Source organism: Lissotriton vulgaris, chromosome 5, assembly GCF_964263255.1.
Source record: "Lissotriton vulgaris chromosome 5, aLisVul1.2, whole genome shotgun sequence".
NCBI lineage: Eukaryota > Metazoa > Chordata > Amphibia > Caudata > Salamandridae > Lissotriton > Lissotriton vulgaris.
The window spans coordinates 834507995-834529551 of NC_141693.1; the positions used below are offsets into that span (position 1 = coordinate 834507995).

Consider the following 21557-nt stretch of genomic DNA (forward strand, 5'->3'; position numbering starts at 1 on the left):
GAGGCGGGGCCTGCTACAATAAAAGGCTCAAGTGTAGGTACTGAGGCCACCCCAGGTCAAGCAGGTAGCCGATTGTGCCGGAGCAAGGAGGTGGGGCAACAGTAGGAGCCAAGCAACTTGTGATTTGAAAGGCACCACCAGGGGGGAAGACATACGGAGGAGATGGGGATTTAGGCCTCCAGGTCACCACCACCAGGAGCCACACCCCTTTTTAGCCTTAAGAGGTGGCAGCAGCAACAAAGAGGTTGGGAAGGCTCTTACTCTCTCACTGATGCAGACAGCTGGCAGCAGAGGACGTTGTTCAGCCCAGAACACAAAAACATGTCACATGAAGGCTAAAGCAGCTGCGCCCTCTAGGCAGCTCACCCTTATGAAGGAGACAAAAGGGCAGCAGCAGCACGCTCCGGACATGGAGCTGAAGGAGGCAAGAAATGCAGCAGGCGGGGCAGCCAGGAACAGGAGAAGCGCCCTCCACAGCCCAGGAGGACAGTCGATGCAGCCCGCCTCAATTGACACGAGCAGCTGCAGACCGTGGTGGACGGCGAGGCCGGAGAATAGACAGCAAAATTCCCGGGGTCCAGTACGGAGGAGGCGTGCAATAGCGACAGCACCTGTGGGAGAAAGCATAATGCGTGTGAGCTTCGGGGCCAGATCGGGTGCACAGGAACAAACCACCCGCTCGTCAGCAATTTATCATGTAGTGGAGTGCGACCTGGAGCTGGAGGCGATCTCACAGTGTAAATAAATGTAGAGCGGACACTAGTTTTCGTTAACTATCTGACCACAAGGTCCGGGCCTCTGGTCCTTTTATTCATGCATGACAGGTTCCTCTGCTTTACCCCCATCACTTGCTTTGAAGAGTGGGACGTTCCACTGTGCCAAACACAACATATTTCAGTACTCCAACGAGTTTCACAGTTTATCCCACCCCATCCTTTTTCCACCCAGGAGACAGAAACAAAGACTACTCTGCTTCATACCGGAAGAGAAAGCAAAAGACTGAAAGATGCATTGGTCAAACTGCATCCATCACCAAGTTATCAGTTCCTTCTGCTGTTTCAGCTGAGAATAGAATGCTAACCATTTAATTCTATTTTTTGTCTAAAGATGTCAATTGTACGTAATTATCGAGCTCTATTTTTAGCACAGATAAAACCACCTTTGCTTCACTTTGTAAACGAGAATGGTAGTAGTTGGTTTGAGGTAAATACAAGTCTTCTCCTTTCCTTTTGACGCAAATAAACACATTTAAAAATACAGCACTTAATTAAGGCCTTTTCTGAGACACAAAGAATGTATTAGAACTGAATAGACATATCCAACAACAAGCTGTGGACCCCTGTTGATGGGCAGGTCTTTGGTACACATTGGTAATACATAATACAAGCACAAACGGGCTTATCACAGCTAGCAACATCTTAGACGCGCCTTTGTGCTGTAAACAGACTTCACAGCTCCATGATGTTAAAAATCACTGACGGTTTGAGGCTTGTTGGTGTAACTGACCTGGAAGGGTGTATGCCAGTTACGTGGTGAATAAAAACAAACAACTTTAATGTTAACACCAGCAAAGAAAATGGAAAATGTGCAGCGCTTATGTGCAGTTTTCTTTGATTGGGCACTTCAGAATGCTCTATTCAAAGTTGTTTAAATAATAACTTAAAAATTAAACAGAATTTTTTTAAAAACACTCTTGACTTGGTTTAGCGTACCGATTTCTGAATATCTCAAATGATTCAAGAATCTCTGTTGGTTACTTGAATTCTGAGTGCGACACCAATCTTCCCACTGGTCTCTGTCCTCTGAGGGCTACTGCCGACCCGGTTTCCAGGCAAACGTTGTGCGGAGATGGGCAATTGGTTTGTGGCAACAAATTGACAAAATCTGAATAAAATATGAATTTGATACTGAACTTGGCAGCATGGAATATATCGGTCCGGCTTAAAAAAATCTGTTACACAGTTAAAAAAAAATCTAATAAAAAATATGATTTTACCTTGCAAGAGTGTCCAGAGCAAACTTTTCCGCATAGTTTAGTCTGGTTTCACACAGCACGGTGTCCCATACAATGACTCTCCTAGCAGCGCAGCAGGAGGGACATTCACTGCATTGCAAAATCTGAGTGCCAGATTTCAATTTACAAAATTGGTAGGGAGTGAGGATAAAGCAATTATTGCCATTGAAATAGATAAACTATAAGACATGGGGGCAAAAGGCAATAAGGTACTTCTGGTACCCGCACTAAGCCACCCCAGTAGCACCTAGAAATCTTAATTGGTTTCCTGCTTTACACAGGTGGCTCCAAAACCCATACTAAGTATGCATCTGAAAGAGTTTGCATGGAGATCATCCACTTTTCATAGTTTTCAGCAGTTTGGCAAGTGGCCATTACATTGTGCAATAGCTGGTCCAAGTCTTTCACCAGTTACATTAAATCCAGTCTGCCTGTACTACCCCCCACAATCTCTTGTGGAATAGCGGTGATTGTCTCAAGCCAGAAGGGCCTATCGTTAATAGACTGCTTCATCCATGTTATCATCGCTGTCTCCGCCGAAATCTTCCCCATTTTCGAAGTAGGACATTATGTAGTCGGTCTCCTGAAAGAGAAGACAGAGTGAACAAAAACATCGGAAATTAATGAAAAGCAACAAAAACTAGGAATCAATATTAGAAAAAATTGGAAATTTATCAACAGCCTCATGGATCATAATGGCAGGAAACAGGACTTTACCACTGTCCCACCAGCCTTTCAGATGCATGAGCTGCCAAGAAATCTCAAGTATTCATAAACAGTCTACCCTGCATCTGGTAGGCACAGCAACCAGTTCAACCTGCTGAGGGAGAATGTACTTGTAAAAGAGAAACAGCCAATGCTATTAGATCAAGTTACAGCACTAAGGACATCTTTCATGCCAAAGAGCTTTAAATAAAAATACAAAATAAAAAAAAGTCATTTTATAGAGTAACTTACCACCCCTCAATAGACATAAGCCACAACACTTACATAAAAATGCACCTCGGAAACGATGCCCAATCGTAAGCCACATAGCCTCAATATGGCAAACTTCACCACTCGTATTGCCAGAGGGATGTACTGAGTGGGGGCCCTTCCCATGCTTAATATGTCCGTTCAAGGACCATAAACTCCAAGTTAATTCAAAATATTTTATTTTACAAATTGAAATATACCTTTGAAAAGTTGACTCTCCTCAGTTTGGAAGAATACGTCCCTTACGTTTGGCACCCTTCTTCCTGATGAATGCTGAAGTCACAAAGCCCTCCAGTTAACTCACCCTAACCATCTATTCCACCACCACAATGCACTGAGAACTACCCTAATGTGCTAAGCAGCTTTCCCCCGCATTTGGTTTGTAATTTTTTGTTTTGGCGACTGCACTATAACGTAAAATGTCCTAATATCGTACGGTCCAAGTGCCCAATAAAAATGATTCAAACACATTAAAACTACTGGATGAAGCCAATAAAGACGAGTGGCAAGTGCTGAGGATTAAGGAAGCAGCACCAGTGGCAGCCTCTGCAAGCTACGTTTCCTTTTTTTATTATTTATTGTTTTTTCATTATTTGGAGAGGATTTACAAAAATAAAGATTCGTAAACATTTCATACATATAATAACCTCCTGCATCCAATTAGGCAAGAGATTATAACTCCATATTTCATGTATATTTACATTATATAGACAGAAAACAAAAGAGTTAAGCAAAGAAAGAAAAACATGAGAAGTATATAGGCGAATCACAGCGAGATCAAGAAAATGACAGCGAGATCAAGAAAATAACATTTCAATACACAATCAGTTCTTGCCGATCTCATGATCGAGGGACCATGTTACGACCTATTCCTTTTACACACCAGTTTGTCTAATAATCTATTTTTCCAAAGGTGCCCAGATTTCTCTGCCTCGCTTACGAGCGCCCGACCTTTACATTTATATAGAGATTTCTCCAAATGATATATAGCCAGCAAACGACTTATCCATGCTTGAAATCGAGGAGGATATGGATCTTTCCAATGGGTAGCAATAAAAAGTCGTATTATGTCAACAGCAATAAAAACAAATTTGCTCTTGCGTTAATCACATTGTACCTTCTCATCACACCCTAGCATCATTAGAGTTAAAGATATTTTAATGAAATTCTCTACGGCTGCTGTCAACATTTTTTCTATTTGTTTTATTAATGGATCTAGTTTCTCACAACTATAAAACATATGAATTATGTCTGCTGGTCCTTGATCACACCTAGGACATTTATCGTCCTCCTTTTCCCCCCAGCGATGTAATTTCTCAGGAGTAAAATAAAGGTCATATATTGTATAGTAATACTGAGCTTTTAAATTTGCAGCAAGAAATGTCTCATTAGATAAGGTCAGGGAGCGACATATATCAATATCATGGTCTCCAGTTTTCATAGCCCATTTGGCTTCTACCACCTCCAGATCATCCAGAAGTGTACCCATTCAAATTTTATATATGTTTTTGATTCTAGTCTGAGACTGAGAGATAGTTTCTATTAGGGAGTTCCTTTGCAAGAAGAGTCCCTTTAACTCGTAAACTGCCTATATTTAAACAATGTTCCATCCGATATACCATATCTCTGCTGTAGCTCCAAAACGACAGTCTTTGTTGTATTAAATAAAGGTCCCCCACCCTCAGAATTCCCTTCTCCTCCCACTGCCTGGCCAGCTTATCATACATTGATATAGGAAAAAGGGAAGATCGCCACAATGGAGTTTATCTGTTATATATAGGAATTTTCACAAGGTCCACCATCCTTTTCCAGATTTTCCAAATTGCTATCATTATCTTAAATTTAGTTTTTTATAATAGCTTGGCTCAATTTGCTGAAGAAGCACCCCTTGAGCGTTTGTTTCCATGGCTAGCTCATATATTGAAGGAAGATCCCCAGCTATATTATACTGTCTGTTTCCTATAACTGGCAGGATTACAAAAGCCATTTGCTGTAGAAAGCATGCATAATATTAGTACCTAATATTGGGGCGGACCATCCCCCTCGATCTTGTGGCAATGTTAAAAATGTAAAAGATCGCCGGACTTTTGAATACTTCCAGGCAAAACTACTAAAGATACTGCATTTTTTAAAAAATGATCCTCGATTTCTACTGGAATAGATCTAAACATATATAGAATTTTGAGAAACATAACCATTTTTTAAATATTACAACGCCCTATAAGTGACAGATGAAGTCTATCTAATCAGCAAAGATCTGTACTAATCCTATTATTATTGGTGTCATATTAATCTTCCAGATGGCATCTATATTACTGGAAATCTTAATACCTAAATAGGTTACCTTGGTTAATCTTCGAGGATCACTGCACGGAGTTTTGGTATTACATAAAATTTGGGTTTTCCCAGCATTTATCAAATACCCTGATTTTCGACCATATTCCTCAGCTAATTTCTGGATTTGTACAATTGCTTTTTCAGGGTCCCCTCTTACTATTGCCAAGTCATCGGCATAGGCCAATATTTTGGTCTCATAGCCATTACACTTAACCGGAGTGATAATCTGATCTTGGAGGATTTGCTCTATAAAAATGTCAATATACAGAGCAAATAGTATTGGAGAACAGGGACACCCCGGTCTCGTCTTCCTGCAATCTCAATAGAGATTGATTCTTGCCCCATTATATTTAATCTAGCATATGGCTGATAGTAGATAGCTTATATAGCTCTCAAAATACCGGGCCCAAAACCTCTCTGTACCATCGTTGTCCATAAATACTGCCATGCCACACAATCAAACGCTTTCTCCGCGTCCAGGAGGATCATAGCCATTTTCTCGCCAGTTGCCTCAGTAATATCTAATAAGGCTATAGCACGTCTAATGTGGTCTGTTGTGCCTCTAGTTGGTATAAAGCCGTGCTGCCATGGGGAGACAAGATGAGCTATGATCCTCCCTAACCTGGTGGCTAACATTTTTTAATATAATTTTGTATCAACATTAATGAGGGATATAGGTCTGTATGAAGCAGGGTTATCAGCAGGTTTCCCCTTTTTTAAAAAAAAAACACAATATCTGCCCTTTGCCAGGACTAGGCCGGGGTCCCAGTATGTTGTATCCCAAGTAACAGATCTAAAAGTATAGGAGCTATTTCTTCTTGGATTGCTTTGTATAACTCCAGTGGGATCCTATCTTGACCTGCCGTTTTCCCTAAAGCCATAGTATGAAGTCGAAGAGAACCTCTTCCTTGGTTATTTCTCTGTCCAGCTCTTGCTGCATTTCTTCGCTGAGCCTCCGTTGGTTACCAAAAATGTGCTCAGTGTCATTAACAGGCATAGGAACAATATTACCCTGCTGATATAAATCTTGGTAAAATTTCTCAAAGGTCTTAATGATATCTTTCTTTTCTGCGTATACTACTCTATCACGTCCCTTGATTTCCATTATGTTTTTTCTGGCTATTTTCTGCTTGGTCCGTAACCTTATTCATATCCCTCAGACGTGTGTGCTTGATAGATAGCTGCCCCCTTCTTAGTATAGTAGTTATTTACTTTAGCTTTAATGATCCCGATCTTTTGGCGTAATATCGTTTCTTCGCTTTCTTGATTTTGTCTAACTGCCTCTGTATACTCTTTTTCAAGTTCTCCCAATTCGATTATCAGCATATTAATTTCCCTCTTTTCTTGTTTTATAGCTTTCCCCACGAAGACCAGCTTTAAAACTATCCCAGACTACATTGCGCGAGGAGCGATATTGATTAATCTCATAGTATTCTAGAAGTTATTTTTTAATATATGCAAGATAAATATCATTAAGTAATATTGATCTGTCAAATGCCCATTTCACTTGTGGATGATCTCCATTTGAAAGTATCAAATCCATGATTAGAGGATTGCGATCAGAAAATAGTTTGGGTAATTTTTTTATGCCTACAGTTGGAATCAAGCAAGATGACGCCAAAAAATAATCGAGCCTAAAAACGTTCTTGTAGGGATTTGAATAGTATGTATAGCCAGGATCTACTGGATATTTCGTCCCCCAGACATCTTGCAGGTCATAACTAATTTGTAAAGCCAAAAGTGCTTGATGAACATGGGGTTTTCTCCTTTGATATTTCTGAGTGCTACAACACCCCTTCTCATAGTGAATATTCAGATCCCCATAGAATATAAACGGGCCCGGCCATGATGCAGTCTCGACTTCTAGGTTGCTCAAAATCTGTGGATCATCTTCATTTGACCCATATATTGTGCAGACAGTCCGTCCAATGGGGAGTTGCGCAATAGCCCATCTCCCCGATTTATCTCCCAGTACCCGCATGGCTGGTCCAAAACGATTCTTCACATGAATTGTAGTCCCTCTAATAGTTGAAGTTTGAGTAGAACAAGTTACAAGATTGTATCCTCTTATGGCAAGCATATCGCGATTCCCCCAAGGGATATATGTTTCTTGTTGATATATTATGTCAGCATTTAAACTTTTTAATATTTTTATAACTCTGATACGTTTTTGCCTATCATTAAGGCCGCCTACATTAACCGAACAAACAGTAATCTTCCCCATTTAAACTTTTTGGTTTCCTCTGCCTTAATCGCCCTTGCCAACTGATAACTGTTATTTCAAATTTCTTTTCTATTGCATCCTCTCCCCAAAATATGTTTCCCCCCTTTCTGTAACCCTTCCACCCTGCACCCTTTCCACCACCCTCCCTTCACCCTCCCTTCCTTCACCCACCCTACAACCGTGCCCTAGCACCCCCTTTGGGCCCCCCCGCCCACCCTTCCCATGCAGAAAAGTGTTCAGACTACTACCAGTCTGCTGTGATGGTTGCTGCCCCCTGACTCAAAAGGTTAAGTAGCTGACAATTAGGACAGATAAGAACTTGGAAACATATACTATAAACACAGGCCTTATAGCACTATATTCAAAAAGAAAAGAAAAGGAAAAGAAGAATAGAAAGTGATTGGACAGCCTAGACCTTAATCTCAGAATTAATCAATCTATGATTTCAAGTCCCAGTTCTCCAGATATTCTTTCACTTTAATTTCTGAGGTAAAAAAGCGAACATGTTCTCCTTTTATTATTTTTAGACGGGCTGATGTAGCAGATATGCTTGCCCCCCTCGATCTTGCACTGGTTTGATCATTTGTCGAAGACGCCATCGTCTTTCTACCATAAAATGGCAGAAGTCTGGTTGGACAAAAAAGGAATAATCCCCACCGCTGAGTTTCGTTGTTGGTTTTGCTTTGTCATAAACTGCCTGCCGAAGTAATACATTTCTGAAGTAGACATCTATGGGGCGAGGTTTTGTATTGGGCTTTACAGGCAGCTTGAGATTAAAAGGGACACAATGGGCTCTTTGAACTTCCATTTTCCAGTTCCATCCCTCCAAATCTGGGAATGCCTTAGCTAGGATATCAACCATATACCTCAGAATGTCTGCCTCTTCCTTTCCCTCCGGTACGCCTAGGACCCGTAAATTATTTCAGCGTTGCCGGTTTTCATAGTCCTCAAGCTTCCATTGTATATCAATTAACTGCGCATCATGTGCCGTGGTGTTTGTGCGTGTAGTTGCTACATAATTTTCCAGCACTTCAGTCCGAGCTTCAAGGGTTGTAAGACGTTCATCAATGACAGCACATGATTTTGCAACCTGTATTCTGGCGAGGGAGAGAGAGGCAAGATGGCGGCTGAGTAATACGCCTGCTTGCTGCTCTCTGACCACGGACTATGGATAGAGATAGAATCATAGCGGCAAGGAAGGATAAGCTATATGGAGCTTATAGCACGAATGGATGTAGCAAGTTACAAGAAAAATTTGGAAAAGCAGAAGAAAGAAAAAAAGCAAGGCGGCGGCAGATGGACGGGAATGGATGCAGTGTTCCCGTACCTTGAGCTCTGCCCCGGACCCGCCCAGTGTGGAGTTGTGCTCTGCCGTGCAGAGCTTGTGAAGGCAGTCTCAGCTTGCCTGGCAGTCTCGGCGTTTGGCGGAGCGAAGAGGGATCACTGCTTGCGGTGTTCTGACTTTCGTCAGGCGTGTTTCTCCATTATGGCCCGAAGATTCCTGTTGTGACGGGCGTAGAGGGGAAGACGCGCTTGGGAGTGAGCGCTGGTTTATCCCCTAGGCGGCTGCATCTACGGACTCCCACCCAAAGCTAGGTGGGAAGAAGCAAAACTCTAACGCTGCAAGTGGTCTGCTCAAACTGGATGAGAAGAAAAACCAGAGTGGACCACAGCCGGCGGCCGAACCTAATGTTCTGGAGATGCTACGAGCAACACCAGGGATAAAACATGCACAGCAGCAAGAAAACTCAGCAGGTAAGCAGTACCGGGGGGATGGGGGAAAATATGGACAAGGGAGATGGAGTTGGGGAGGTGGATGGTTTAAATCCTCTAGTAGCATCAGATGAAAATCGGATTGTGAATACAGATGTTGACATTGAAGCATGTAAATCTAGTCAACATACCCAGCCTTCTCTCCCAATAATCACCCCCTCCTGTCTGCAACCAGAGATACAAGCTTTTCATGATGGAGATATAATATCAGGGCCAGGACTTCAAGAAAATTACGCCACATCAGGGTCCATTACTCCTACCAATACTCCAGGAGGCGCTATGGCCATGGCTAACAATCATGCTACATCTCCTAATCATAGTGAGCAAGACTTTTATTCATTCTCTGATGGCATTTGGCCAGTATCCAGCTCAGCCTCCGAGTCACTTGAGGACTCTAGCGAAGAAAATTCAGATAAAGGGAAAAGAGATATGACCGCTACAATGCGCAAAGCGGCAAGAAGGACAATCCAACCAAGTCCACAAAAAGAAACTTTAGATGGGACTATCTGGAAGCAGATTTACTTAATGCTAGTGCAGTGTCATCGACTAAAGAGGAGAACATACCCCCTCCAGTACCTCCAATGCTGGACACAGTTATCCAATGTATACTTTCTCATCGCGAAGAAACACGCCAGGATAGCAAACGTGTGTAGACAACAATGCAAAAGATTCAAGGGGAAATTAGAAAAGTTGCAAAAGCAAGCTACGTTTCCATCGGAGAAAATACAATAATTGTGGTTCTTGCTGCGACTAGTGAAGTAGCTTTCTGAATTGTCATTTATATCCATGGAAGTTGAGTTAATTCTGGTGGAAATGGCATGGTAGACAAGAAAGGCCAAGAGTGCGGTCTATAGTCGCTCTCCTTTTAAATCTCACCCACAACTTACTTTCTCACCACGCAGCCTCTACCCTTTCAGAGGCATTTTGATAAGTCTGGGATGGACCCACCAGAAAAATCTTTTCTCAATACTACATCAATAAGAGGCTGTGAAAATAGACTTACCAAATGGTTAGGTACACTTGACCCATCTGATTCAATCAATTTCCAAATCATATGGAGGTATTGGACCATTTGGCAAGTGTAATTGTATGTGGCCAATGCTAGGATGCCTGGGGGGGAAGACCCTGCGGGTCTATCCAGTTTTTTTTTTTTTGAAAACCTTTATTGAATTATCAAAGCATTACAAGCGCAGGCCTACAACCACAGGGGCCGGCCGCAAACTCTGGATGTAGATTCAGGGGGCATGCAAATGTATACGACCGTGTAATATCAAAGAGACAAGCATAGCTTATGATTGCATGTGCCATTAAGCAAAGGATATCAAAGGTTTCATTTTTTTGGTTATGAAGAAGAAGTAGTGGCTGCACTATCGATGGCGTCACACCATAGAGTAGAATTAAGAAGAGATGGGGGGGACGCACCCCGCAATGTAATCAGAACCAGGTGATGAACATTACAGCCTTAAACATACTACGCCCACTAAGGCAAACAAGGAGCCAAAATCAGTGTAATAGCGAGCAATTCAGCTAGAGCATCATCCCGAAAAACCCACCCTCCAGAGAAGTAAGGCATAGGCAAGTATAGACGCCAGATAGAGAAAGAAGTGAGATAGAGAGAGACAGCCAACCTACTGAAGAGGAAGGAAAGCTCCACCTGAGAGAAAGAGAAAAGAAAGAGAAAGAGGCCATAGAACAAAATAAACTAAAATAATAAACCCCCCCAACACCCACCACCCTGCACCCCTGTAATGGCTACAGCCAACCCCACTAACAGCGTGCCTGTCGCCCCAGAACTGCCCTAAAGAAAGGAAAGAAAGCGGAGGAGGAGAGCAATAGACACACTCCCGGTCCTCATTACACCCCACCAGCAGCAGCCTCCCCAAATTCCATGTCGACTATTAAAGCAAGTATTGAACACGTACATGGGGAGAACTCCAATAAAAACCTCCCGTCTCCCAATAGCATACACGGTGCATATCCGGCATAAAACAGATAGAAAAGCTAACCCCGAATGTCAAAGTCAACCTTGACCAGTTCGGTTCTTCACAAAAGCCCATGTCGTCCAAGCCACAACAATCGCGAGGAAGGCGAAGCGTCCAAGACAGTTCAAAACAATGGCAACGGATCGAGGAGAGGAGACAAAATGGGGGCATCTGAAAATTCGACAATTGAGGATGAAGAAAGAAGGCAAACCTCCCCGAAAGTCACTGAAGAACTGTCCTTGGCGGTAAAAACCTTTAGCAACAATGTTCCGTCGAACAGGAATGGAGCAGGGAAAGCCTACGACGATCACAGGTGCATCCTCCATAAGACCAGAGTCATCAAAATAGGCTAAAACCGGCTTCCGTTCGGGGGTCTCTAGATGGTGCGAAGAATAATCCACGGTGTCCAAGGCATGCTGACAGCTTGTTGGATTATCCGCTTCCAGTTCCAAGTGCCCGTTATCCAGCTTTACAGACATCCGTTGGCACAAGACGGCAAAGTGAGAGCGGAGCGCCCCAATGGCGGCCATTGCGGATCGCAGTGTTGGTGAACCGTCAGTATCCCTCATCCCCTCCAGCATGAGACGAGGCAGGATTCGGATCCCTGAAACACCGTCCAGGAACCAGGCACACACGGGGCTTATGACAACAACGAGCGCTCCCACAACAGGCAGGGTCAGTATTTCGCCACGCGCGGGGGCCAGCCCGACAACCCGGGCTCCCCAGGGGGTCACCGGGCATAGGACCCCCGACCGCGGTCACCGATATCACATGCGTCACTGCGCCGTGTCCTTGAATGAAGCCGATTACTCAGTTGCCAACTGGAATTAGAAGGTTTGGACCGAGGTCGGGAGACCGGAAGCAACCCTGGTCCCACAGCCGATGTTGATCACATCCAACCCGGACGGGTCAGAAATCGAGGTCCCGGTGGAAGCTCTGGAATAGGCCGAGAAGTAAATTCGACGTAACTTTGTCACCCGGTAAGTTGGAGGTTCCGGGTTTGCACCGCAGGAGTCAGGAGCACTTCATACATGTGGGAGTCCGGCGTACTGAAAGGATAAAGGGCAGGATATACGAGCTGCCGGTGGAGGTCGGCGGAGCCGGGAGCTTATGCGGCCATCTTGGATCGTAGCGTAGCTCCTCCCCCGGGTCTATCCAGTTTTGATGACTGCCCCTCCAAGGGTATCCATTAGAATGCATGTGCTCTTTGTTTGGCTCTCTGGGTCATAAGTGCCAATAAAAAATGAGGGATCCAGCGTGGGCATTCTATGCTTTACGTACTCATTTCTACACTGTGGAGGACGGACATGCGGCTTCACGCATCCTATAAACATATTCGTAAACAAAAACTCAAAGAGAATAATACGGTAATGTGGTCACTGCATCCTGCAATTTGCCAATAAGAATGAGTGATGATTTTGGACTTTCCAATATGGAATGTAGCGCCAGCGCCAACGTTTTCAATTAACGTAACAACACTCTTCGATTGCAGGGCATTACCGCTTTAACTACCCATGTCCAAGAATTCAGGAAGGATGAAATCTGTCTGATGCGCAGGCTCCATCTTATCCCATGACAGAACCCTGGAGTTTGCTGGAGCAAGATACCAGGAAACATGGAACTGCTGCAGAACCAGATAGTCTTGATTGACACCACTTCTTTCACAAGTAGGTGGTTGCCAGCTTACTTTTTTTGGGGGAAAGTTGGTGGCCTAAAAGTGACAACTAAATTCATGGACCTCATCTGTATGAGGTCCATGAATGTAGGTGCGACAACGTCTGACACCGAAAGTATAATGAGGTGAAGGATTCAAATGCCAATGCTTGAAGCTATGGCATCACATTGGAGCTATTTAAATTACCTTGCATCAACAGCAACCCTAATGGGGAAGCAGAGGCTTTAGGCCTATTTGCAAATATAGTCCTTTAGACCTGTGCCATAATAAACCAACCTGATATAGTTGAGCTTGAGTTTTAATATGAGACAGAATACCCCTTTAGAGCATGCAGAAAGTTTCACGATGAATGAGGATTATTAGAATTCCAAGTAAACTATTATACGCTTAACAATGGAACTATGTGATTCGACAGTCACAACATTTTTTGCTTAATTGTGGATTCACCACACTTGCCACAGAACAAAGCATTCTTTGAATAATTTTCAGATTTCGACAAAATAAGTAGCTTCAAGTGCAAACAAATCAAACGTTACTAAACAAAAGTGTCATGCATTGGCAGAACCTATTTTGACCATGATGCTCACATCCTATTGAATAAGCATCAGAAACAGTGCTCCGTCTGTGTACAAATTGCTTTCAAGTTCTTCGGGCCATGCAAAAAACCCTTTACGCCTTTCAGGCTTGTGCAAGTGCATTTAACTAGGGTTGAGCAATTTGTTTCGTTCCACCTGCGGAACTGGCAGCATTTTGTCGCTCTGCTTTTCTCTTTAATGCAAAGTTCAGACCAAATCTCGCCAATCAGCACAAAAGAAGAGGCCCCCTACTAATTAAGATGTGGTTCCTTAAGGTAGGGAAATTAACAATAAATGTACAGATTTAAGGCAACCATTCAGAATACAATAATTGAGTTGTTAATCAGTGGACAGTAAACAGTCAAAAAGAACCAAAGACACCACATTATTTATAAAAAATTGACATTTGCCCCTAGTCTGCTATCTTTTGATATAGGGACCGTGGCTCTGAGCGACCATTACCCGCTTCGCCTTAAGTTCCATTTGGAAGCTTTTGGGCCCGTGAGGAATAAAACTATCAAGAGTATGTCAGGCACACTGGAACTGAATAGAACTAATGGATATGCTATTCGCTGGTCGAATGTCGAACCCAAGGTTTTGACCAAGCGGCTGATCTCTACCCATAAAACTGCTTTTGATATCTGCCTCAATGAGTTCTCCCTTCCGGAAGAAATTACCTCCTCCTTTAATGAGATAACTAAGGAGGTCAAAAAGCTATTGTCCGTCCAATGCGGTTCCTCCCCTAAAACAACTGGTTGGTTTGATACCGCTTGTTCTAAAGCGTACTCCAATCTTAAACTGGAACTCCATAAACAGCCTAGACTACAACAGGAGGTAAAGAGGGCAAGAGCCACTTATAGGAAAGCAATAGCAGATAGAAAGAGATCACTGAGGGAAGAAGCGTGGGGGGAGTTACATGAGGCCACACAAAAAAAGGACTCTGCGGCCTTTTGGAAAATCTTAAGAACTCCACCACTGCTAGGGTAGGGGAGACCTACCATTTAATTGGCCATTTTAGAAAAGGACTGGATAACCCATTACTCCACCTTATATAATGGTCCTTCTTTTAATGAGTATCCACTTCCTCAGTCCCCGTCCACATACAAGGGCAACTTCCATGTCACTCTAGATGAAACTATGTTAGCCCTTGAGCGCAGTGAGGGGGGCAAGGCCCCTGGTCCCGATGGGGTTCCAGTAGATCTGTTCAAGTCAAATGTAATGTTATGGGCCCCTCTTTTAACCCAGCTGATTAAAGCCAGTGATGGCTCCACCTTTCCTAAGACCTGGTCTGAATCAATCATTGTGCCAATTTTCAAGAAGGGAGATCGTCAAGATCCTGTTTGTTACAGACCGATCTCCCTTCTTGATTCCATGTTAAAGGTGGTTGGCCGAGTCATCCTCCAACGTTTGCAGGACTGGGCAACTGAATCTAAGGTTTTATCTGAACTGCAGTAAGGGTTCCGGGAGTGCCTGGGTACCCTGGAACAAAGTCTCAACCTGGCTATGTTAGTCGGGAAGTACACTCAAGCAAAAAATTGAGAACTTTATTTAGTTTTCGTCAACTTGACTGCAGCGTCTGATTCTGTTGTTCATGTGAGGCTATGGGAGACCCTTGTCGATCTTGGGGTGGACCATGGCCTAATTGCTTTCCTGCATCGTTTCTATGAGAGAGCTTTAGCCAGTGTTAGATACGGGATGAAGGGGCAATGTACTTCGGGATTTCCTGTCAGAAGATGGGAGCGCCAGGGCTGCATACTGGCCCCTTTCTTTTTAACCTATATATAAATGGTATGATCGAGGCACTTCTCAAGGGGGGCTCATATTTTCCGCAAGTTGGCGGGAGAGGAATTCCTGCTCTCCTCGGCGCCGACTACGCAGTCATCATAGCGCGCACAGGCAATGGCCTACAAAAAGCCCTGACCAGTTTTAGCACTTTTATGGGTGATCTTGGATTAAAAATAAACCTCTCTAAGACTTTCACAATGAATTGTGTATCTGGGTCTCGGAGCACTACTGGCCGAGACATCTTTCTGGAGGGAAGTAAGATAGCTAACACAAGGACCTTTTCATATCTTGGTGTCCTCTTTAGCTACGATACTTGGAGTCAAGCAATCGCCCAGAAAAAACTGTCCTTTAAAAGATCCACTAGTGCTTTGACCACTTTTACTAAAAGATTAGGGAGGAAACCACCCAGGGAGCTTCTACATATATATAAGGTTCAGGGTGTATCGGCTGCGGTATATGGGGCTGGGGTTTGGGGCATCTCTAATCCGACTTCCCTGCAAACAGTAGAAAATCTCTTTCTTCGTTTTATTCTTGGTGTTCCACCTGGTACGTCCTCTTTCGTTTGCCATGAGGAGTTGGGTCTTTCATATATTATAGATCATATTAAACTTGAGCCCTTACTCCTTTAGCACAGGATTTGGTCTAGTGAACAGCCCAATTAAATCGTGATATCCTGTACGTTTGCATGAAGCTAGATGGAGCATTGAAAATTCCTTGGTTTAAGTACATATTCCAGTTTGCCAAATATCTTGGTCATCCTGAGTATTTTTAAAAACCAAACTCAATGACCCAAATGTCAAGGAAATCTTTGAAGAAAGAGTGTTTGGATATATTGGGAGTTGTGAGATTAGCGTGTGAAGCCCCAAAACCCACAGTCATCTACCCTCAGCTAAGGCTTACAACTTTCGATATGGAACCCTATTTTGTCTCTAAAGACCATGACAGAATGTTGTTAATGAGATTTTGATTAGGAATAGTCCACAGACTTTTGACTATCCCGCTTATGAATGAATGGTCAAGAGAACTCCCTCGGTGTATGTGTGATTTAACATCAGAACAGTCTACCATTCACTTATTCTTTTTTTGTACATTTTTTTAATGAATTAAGGAAATTCTGGATACTTCCTATTTAAAGCTCCTTCGGCCTAAGACAATGTTGTCCAGCGCTCATTCGATTGCAATATTTAGAGCATGAACTTGTGGCTTGGAGGGTTTCTAGCTTCTTGAAAAAATCTGTGAGGCTGAGGAAAAGTATGTGCTTTGATCCTTGACGGGCTTTTCCTCTTTTAAACCTGTTTTGTATGAAAAATTTTAAATGTAGAATTTTATAATTCTCTTGAGATCTGAATTTTTATATATTGTGATTAGTCTTTTGTATAGTTTCTGATGCTTGCTTTTATGATATGTATATGATCGAATAAAGCTTGATTTGTTTTTTTCAAAAATACAAAATAAGCTTTTATTCAGTGTTAAATAATTAGGAAAAATGTAATAATCATTCATTCACTTTCATGACCAACATACAAACTCACAAACACACTGGAAACAGTTCATAAATATTGCTGGTATGATGACATATTACTCAACAATGACAAATTAACAATATATATAAAAAACAATTTCAGTTGGAAAATAAGTGGCACAAATTCAAATGACTGGTGATTCGAATTTGAACAATGTTTTAAAACTGTTTCCAGTGTGTCTGTGAGTTTGTAGGATGGACATGAAGGGAATGAATGATTATTACATTTTTCCTAATTATTTAACACTCAATAAAAGCTTATTTTGTATTTTTGATAAATATTTATTGTCTTTGGTTCTTTTTGACTGTTCACATTCCACTGATTAACACTCAATTATTGTGTTCTGAATGGTTGCCTTAAAGCTGTACATTTATAGCAAGTCTCGGCAATCACCACGTGGTGACATTTTTAGGGCTCGACCTCTGCCAATGCGCAAGCATTGCAGATGTCGACACATATTGGAGCTTATTCAGAGCTTACCTAAACTGGCGATTTGATGCTGTGCCCGTGAAAAAGCGCGTGCACAGCATCAAAGCCACCAGCCTCCCTCTACAAGCTTAACCCAGCGTGTGCTCTGGCATTTCTCCTCCCCTAATTATTCACTGCCCACGGCCGGCCGGCACATCAAAGGCTGCTGCTCCCCATGCGTCTCGTCACCCTTACTCTCCACTATTCTTCCCTTCTTCCCTAAATCCTATGTAACTTTACCCTTGCAATGCTTTCTTTTGCAGCATAAACTGAAAAGCAAGAAACCCACACAGAATGTGTCTCTCAGTGCCTTTTAAGGGCACTTTCAGTGTGCTCAGTGTTTAAAGTCGGGTGAAGGGTTGCTGGAAAGATCCAGGGACAGCAGGCAGTGTTAACAAGGCGTCAGGATGAAGCATTAACATGCCCCTTTACAATCCCTCTTTGACACCGCAAGACACATGGACACCCGAAGTCTTTCCTCACTTACTTTAATCCTTCTCTTACCAACTCTGCCTGACTGACAAATACTCTGAAACTCTCCCCGCGCCCCCTCCTCACCACAGCAATGCCGAAGGCTTGTTTAATGTGGACTTTTGCTACTGTAGGGTCTCCCAGTGGTACGTTCAGCCGATCCTGTACATTGCTAGGTTTTAGTAATTTAGTTGAATTCTGTTTAAAATCACCTTTTTAAACCTTTTTTTATATAGTAAAGAACAGGCAGGGACTCAAACCCTGTTCCCCATTTCCTAAGTTGGCAGCTCTGTATATTATGCCACATCCTTTCTCTAATAAGGACTCAATGACAGTGCATTTTGTTACTGCGCTAAATTCCAGGATGACAAGCCCTTGTTTTTTGATGTCCTTTAAGCATGGCAGTTAATCTTGGCTGGGGGGGGAGGGTGACTACCTCTTCTGAGCCTGCTTCCGAGCCCCAGCTCAGCCGCACTCAGGACTCAACTTCTTACCCCTCCTTTCTCAGCTCTGACTCCAGTCCCTGTCTCACACTCCGCTTTCATTTGTTTTTTATTGTCCGAAATCCTATCTAGCCAATTCTTGTTCTTTGTTTGCAAAGCAATTCAACATCGCACTTTCCCAGGCTGCCCTCCCCTCCACCACTCCACCACCTTCCGCACGTCATTGCTTTTATGACTCTGGTTTGCTGCAAATACTGGCGCTGCCACTAAAACAGCAAGATTGTTAACCTAGATTAAAATGGGGTGCAAACATCACTTTGGAAAGCCACCCTTAAAGAGACAACGCAGCACTAACGCTCCACTCGCAGCGCTGATCTCGGCATGAACCAGTGTGTTCACTATTATGAAAAATAAATGTCACGATCTGTCTCACTAGGAAGCACGACGATATTTATCTGCCGTCAGTGACTTCACTGTGGGCGTGCCCTGCTCATTTCCAGGTCGTTGCACATCTGATACTCTTCAAGATAGGGAAAGCACTTCCAGGGTAGGGGCTGGCTCACTGGCATAAGCTCGAAAATGGACCCATGCGTCTCGAAAATGGAACCCGTGCGGCTCTCCACATGACCTTGCTCCAGGATCGTACTTAAGAGCTGGGTGATGGTTTGACCATGCTGCAGAGCTCAGGGTGGTACTGGTCCTTGTTTCTACCTCCCAAAGCAAAGGGACGAGGTTTGGCGATTTCAAACCTGCCTTAAATGTAAACGGGGAGATTTTCTGACATTCCTTCTTTCTGAATACTCGTAGGGCTCGAAAAAGGTCGTTCGCTGCTCAACCAATGCACCCACTAAGCTCCACCGATGCACCCACCACACAGCTTCACCGATGTACCCACCACACAGCTTCACCGATGCACCCACCACACAGCTTCACCGATGCACCCACCACACAGCCGCACTGATGCACCCACCACACAGCTCCACCAATGCACCCACCACACAGCTCCACCAATGCACCCACCACACAGCTCCACCAATGCACCCACCACACAGCTCCTCCTACACAGCTCCACCGATGCACCCACCACACAGCTCCACCAATGCACCCACCGCACAGCTCCACCAATGCACCAACCACACAGCTCCACAGATGCACCCACCACACAGCTCCACCTACACAGCTCCACCGATGCACCCACCACACAGCTCCAACGATGCACCCACCACACAGCTCCACCGATTCACCCACCACACAGCTCCACCAATGCACCAACCACACAGCTCCACCGATGCACCCACCACACAGCTCCACCGATGCACCCACCACCCAGCTCCACCGATGCACCCACCACACAGCTCCACCTACACAGCTCCACGGAGGCACCCACCACCCAGCTCCACCGAGGCACCCACCACACAGCTCCACCGATGCCCCCACCACACAGCTCCACCGATGCAGCCAACACGCAGCTCCACCGACACAGCTCCACCGATGCACCCACCACCCAGCTCCACCGATGCACCCACCACCCAGCTCCACCGATGCACCCACCACACAGCTCCACCGAGGCACCCACCATACAGCTCCACCAAGGCACCCACCACACAGCTCCACCGATGCACCCACCACACAGCTCTGCCGATGCACCCACCACACAGCTCTGCCGATGCACCCACCACACAGCTCTGCCGATGCACCCACCACACAGCTCTGCCGATACACCCACCACACAGCTCCGCCGATGCACCCACCACACAGCTCCACCGAGGCACCCACCACACAGCTTCACCGAGGCACCCACCACACAGCTCCACGGAGGCACCCACCACACAGCGCCACCGATGCACCCACCACACAGCTCCACCGATGCACCCACCACACAGCTCCACCAAGGCACCCACCACACAGCTTCACCGAGGCACCCACCACACAGCTCCACCGAGGCACCCACCACACTGCTCCACCGAGGCACCCACCACACAGCTCCACAGATACACCCACCACAGCTCCACAGATACACCCACCACACAGCTCCACAGAAGCACCCACCACACAGCTCCACCGATGCACCCACCACACAGCTCCGCCGAGGCACCCACCACACAGCTCGGCCGAGGCACCCACCACACAGCTCCGCCGAGGCACCCACCACACAGCTCCACCGAGGCACCCACCACACAGCTCCACCGAGGCACCCACCACACAGCTCCACCGATGCACCCACCACACAGCTCCACCGATGCAGCCAACACACAGCTCCACCGACACAGCTCCACCGATGCACCCACCACCCAGCTTCACCGATGCACCCACCACACAGCTCCACCGACACAGCTCCACCAATGCACCCACCACACAGCTCCACCGATGCACCCACCACACAGCTCCACCAATGCACCCACCACACAGCTCCACCGAGGCACCCACCATACAGCTCCACCAAGGCACCCAGCACACAGCTCCACCGATGCACCCAGCACACAGCTCCACTGATGCACCCACCACACAGCTCCAGAGATGCACCCACCACACAGCTCCACCCACCACACAGCTCCACCGATGCACCCACCACACAGCTCCGCCGATGCACCCACCACACAGCTCCGCCGAGGCACCCACCACACAGCTCCGCCGATGCACCCACCACACAGCTCCACCGATGCACCCACCACCCAGCTCCACCGATGCACCCACCACACAGCTCCACCGATGCACTCACCACACAGCTCCTCCTACACAGCTCCACCGAGGCACCCACCACCCAGCTCCACCGATGCCCCCACCACACAGCTCCACCGATGCCCCCACCACACAGCTCCACCGATGCCCCCACCACACAGCTCCACCGACACAGCTCCACCGATGCACCCACCACCCAGCTCCACCGATGCACCCACCACACAGCTCCACCGATGCACCCACCACACAGCTCCACAGATGCACCCACCACACAGCTCTGCCGATGCACCCACCACACAGCTCCGCCGATGCACCCACCACACAGCTCCGCCGATGCACCCACCACACAGCTCCGCCGATGCACCCACCACACAGCTCCGCCGATGCACCCACCACACAGCTCCGCCGAGGCACCCACCACACAGCTCCGCCGAGGCACCCACCACACAGCTCCCCTGAGGCACCCACCACACAGCTCCACCGATGCACCCACCACACAGCTCCACCGATGCACCCACCACACAGCTCCACCGATGCACCCACTAAGCTCCACCGATGCACCCACCACACAGCTCCACAGATGCACCCACCACACAGCTCCACCGATGCACCCACCACCCAGCTCCACCGATG

General features: G+C 45.6%; 1 protein-coding gene across 3 annotated transcripts in view; it reads right to left on the reverse strand.

The window, feature by feature from the left end:
* Positions 1 to 763: 763 nt before the first annotated feature.
* POLR3GL (RNA polymerase III subunit GL) overlaps positions 764 to 21557 on the reverse strand; it is a 102388-nt gene continuing 81594 nt past the window's right edge. For all 3 annotated transcript variants that reach the window (XM_086922339.1, XM_086922338.1, XM_086922340.1), the window contains one exon: positions 764 to 2597. In XM_086922339.1, coding sequence (XP_086778465.1) covers positions 2511 to 2597 — 87 coding nt within the window. In that variant the 3' untranslated portion in view covers positions 764 to 2510. The remainder of the gene's footprint in view (positions 2598 to 21557) is intronic.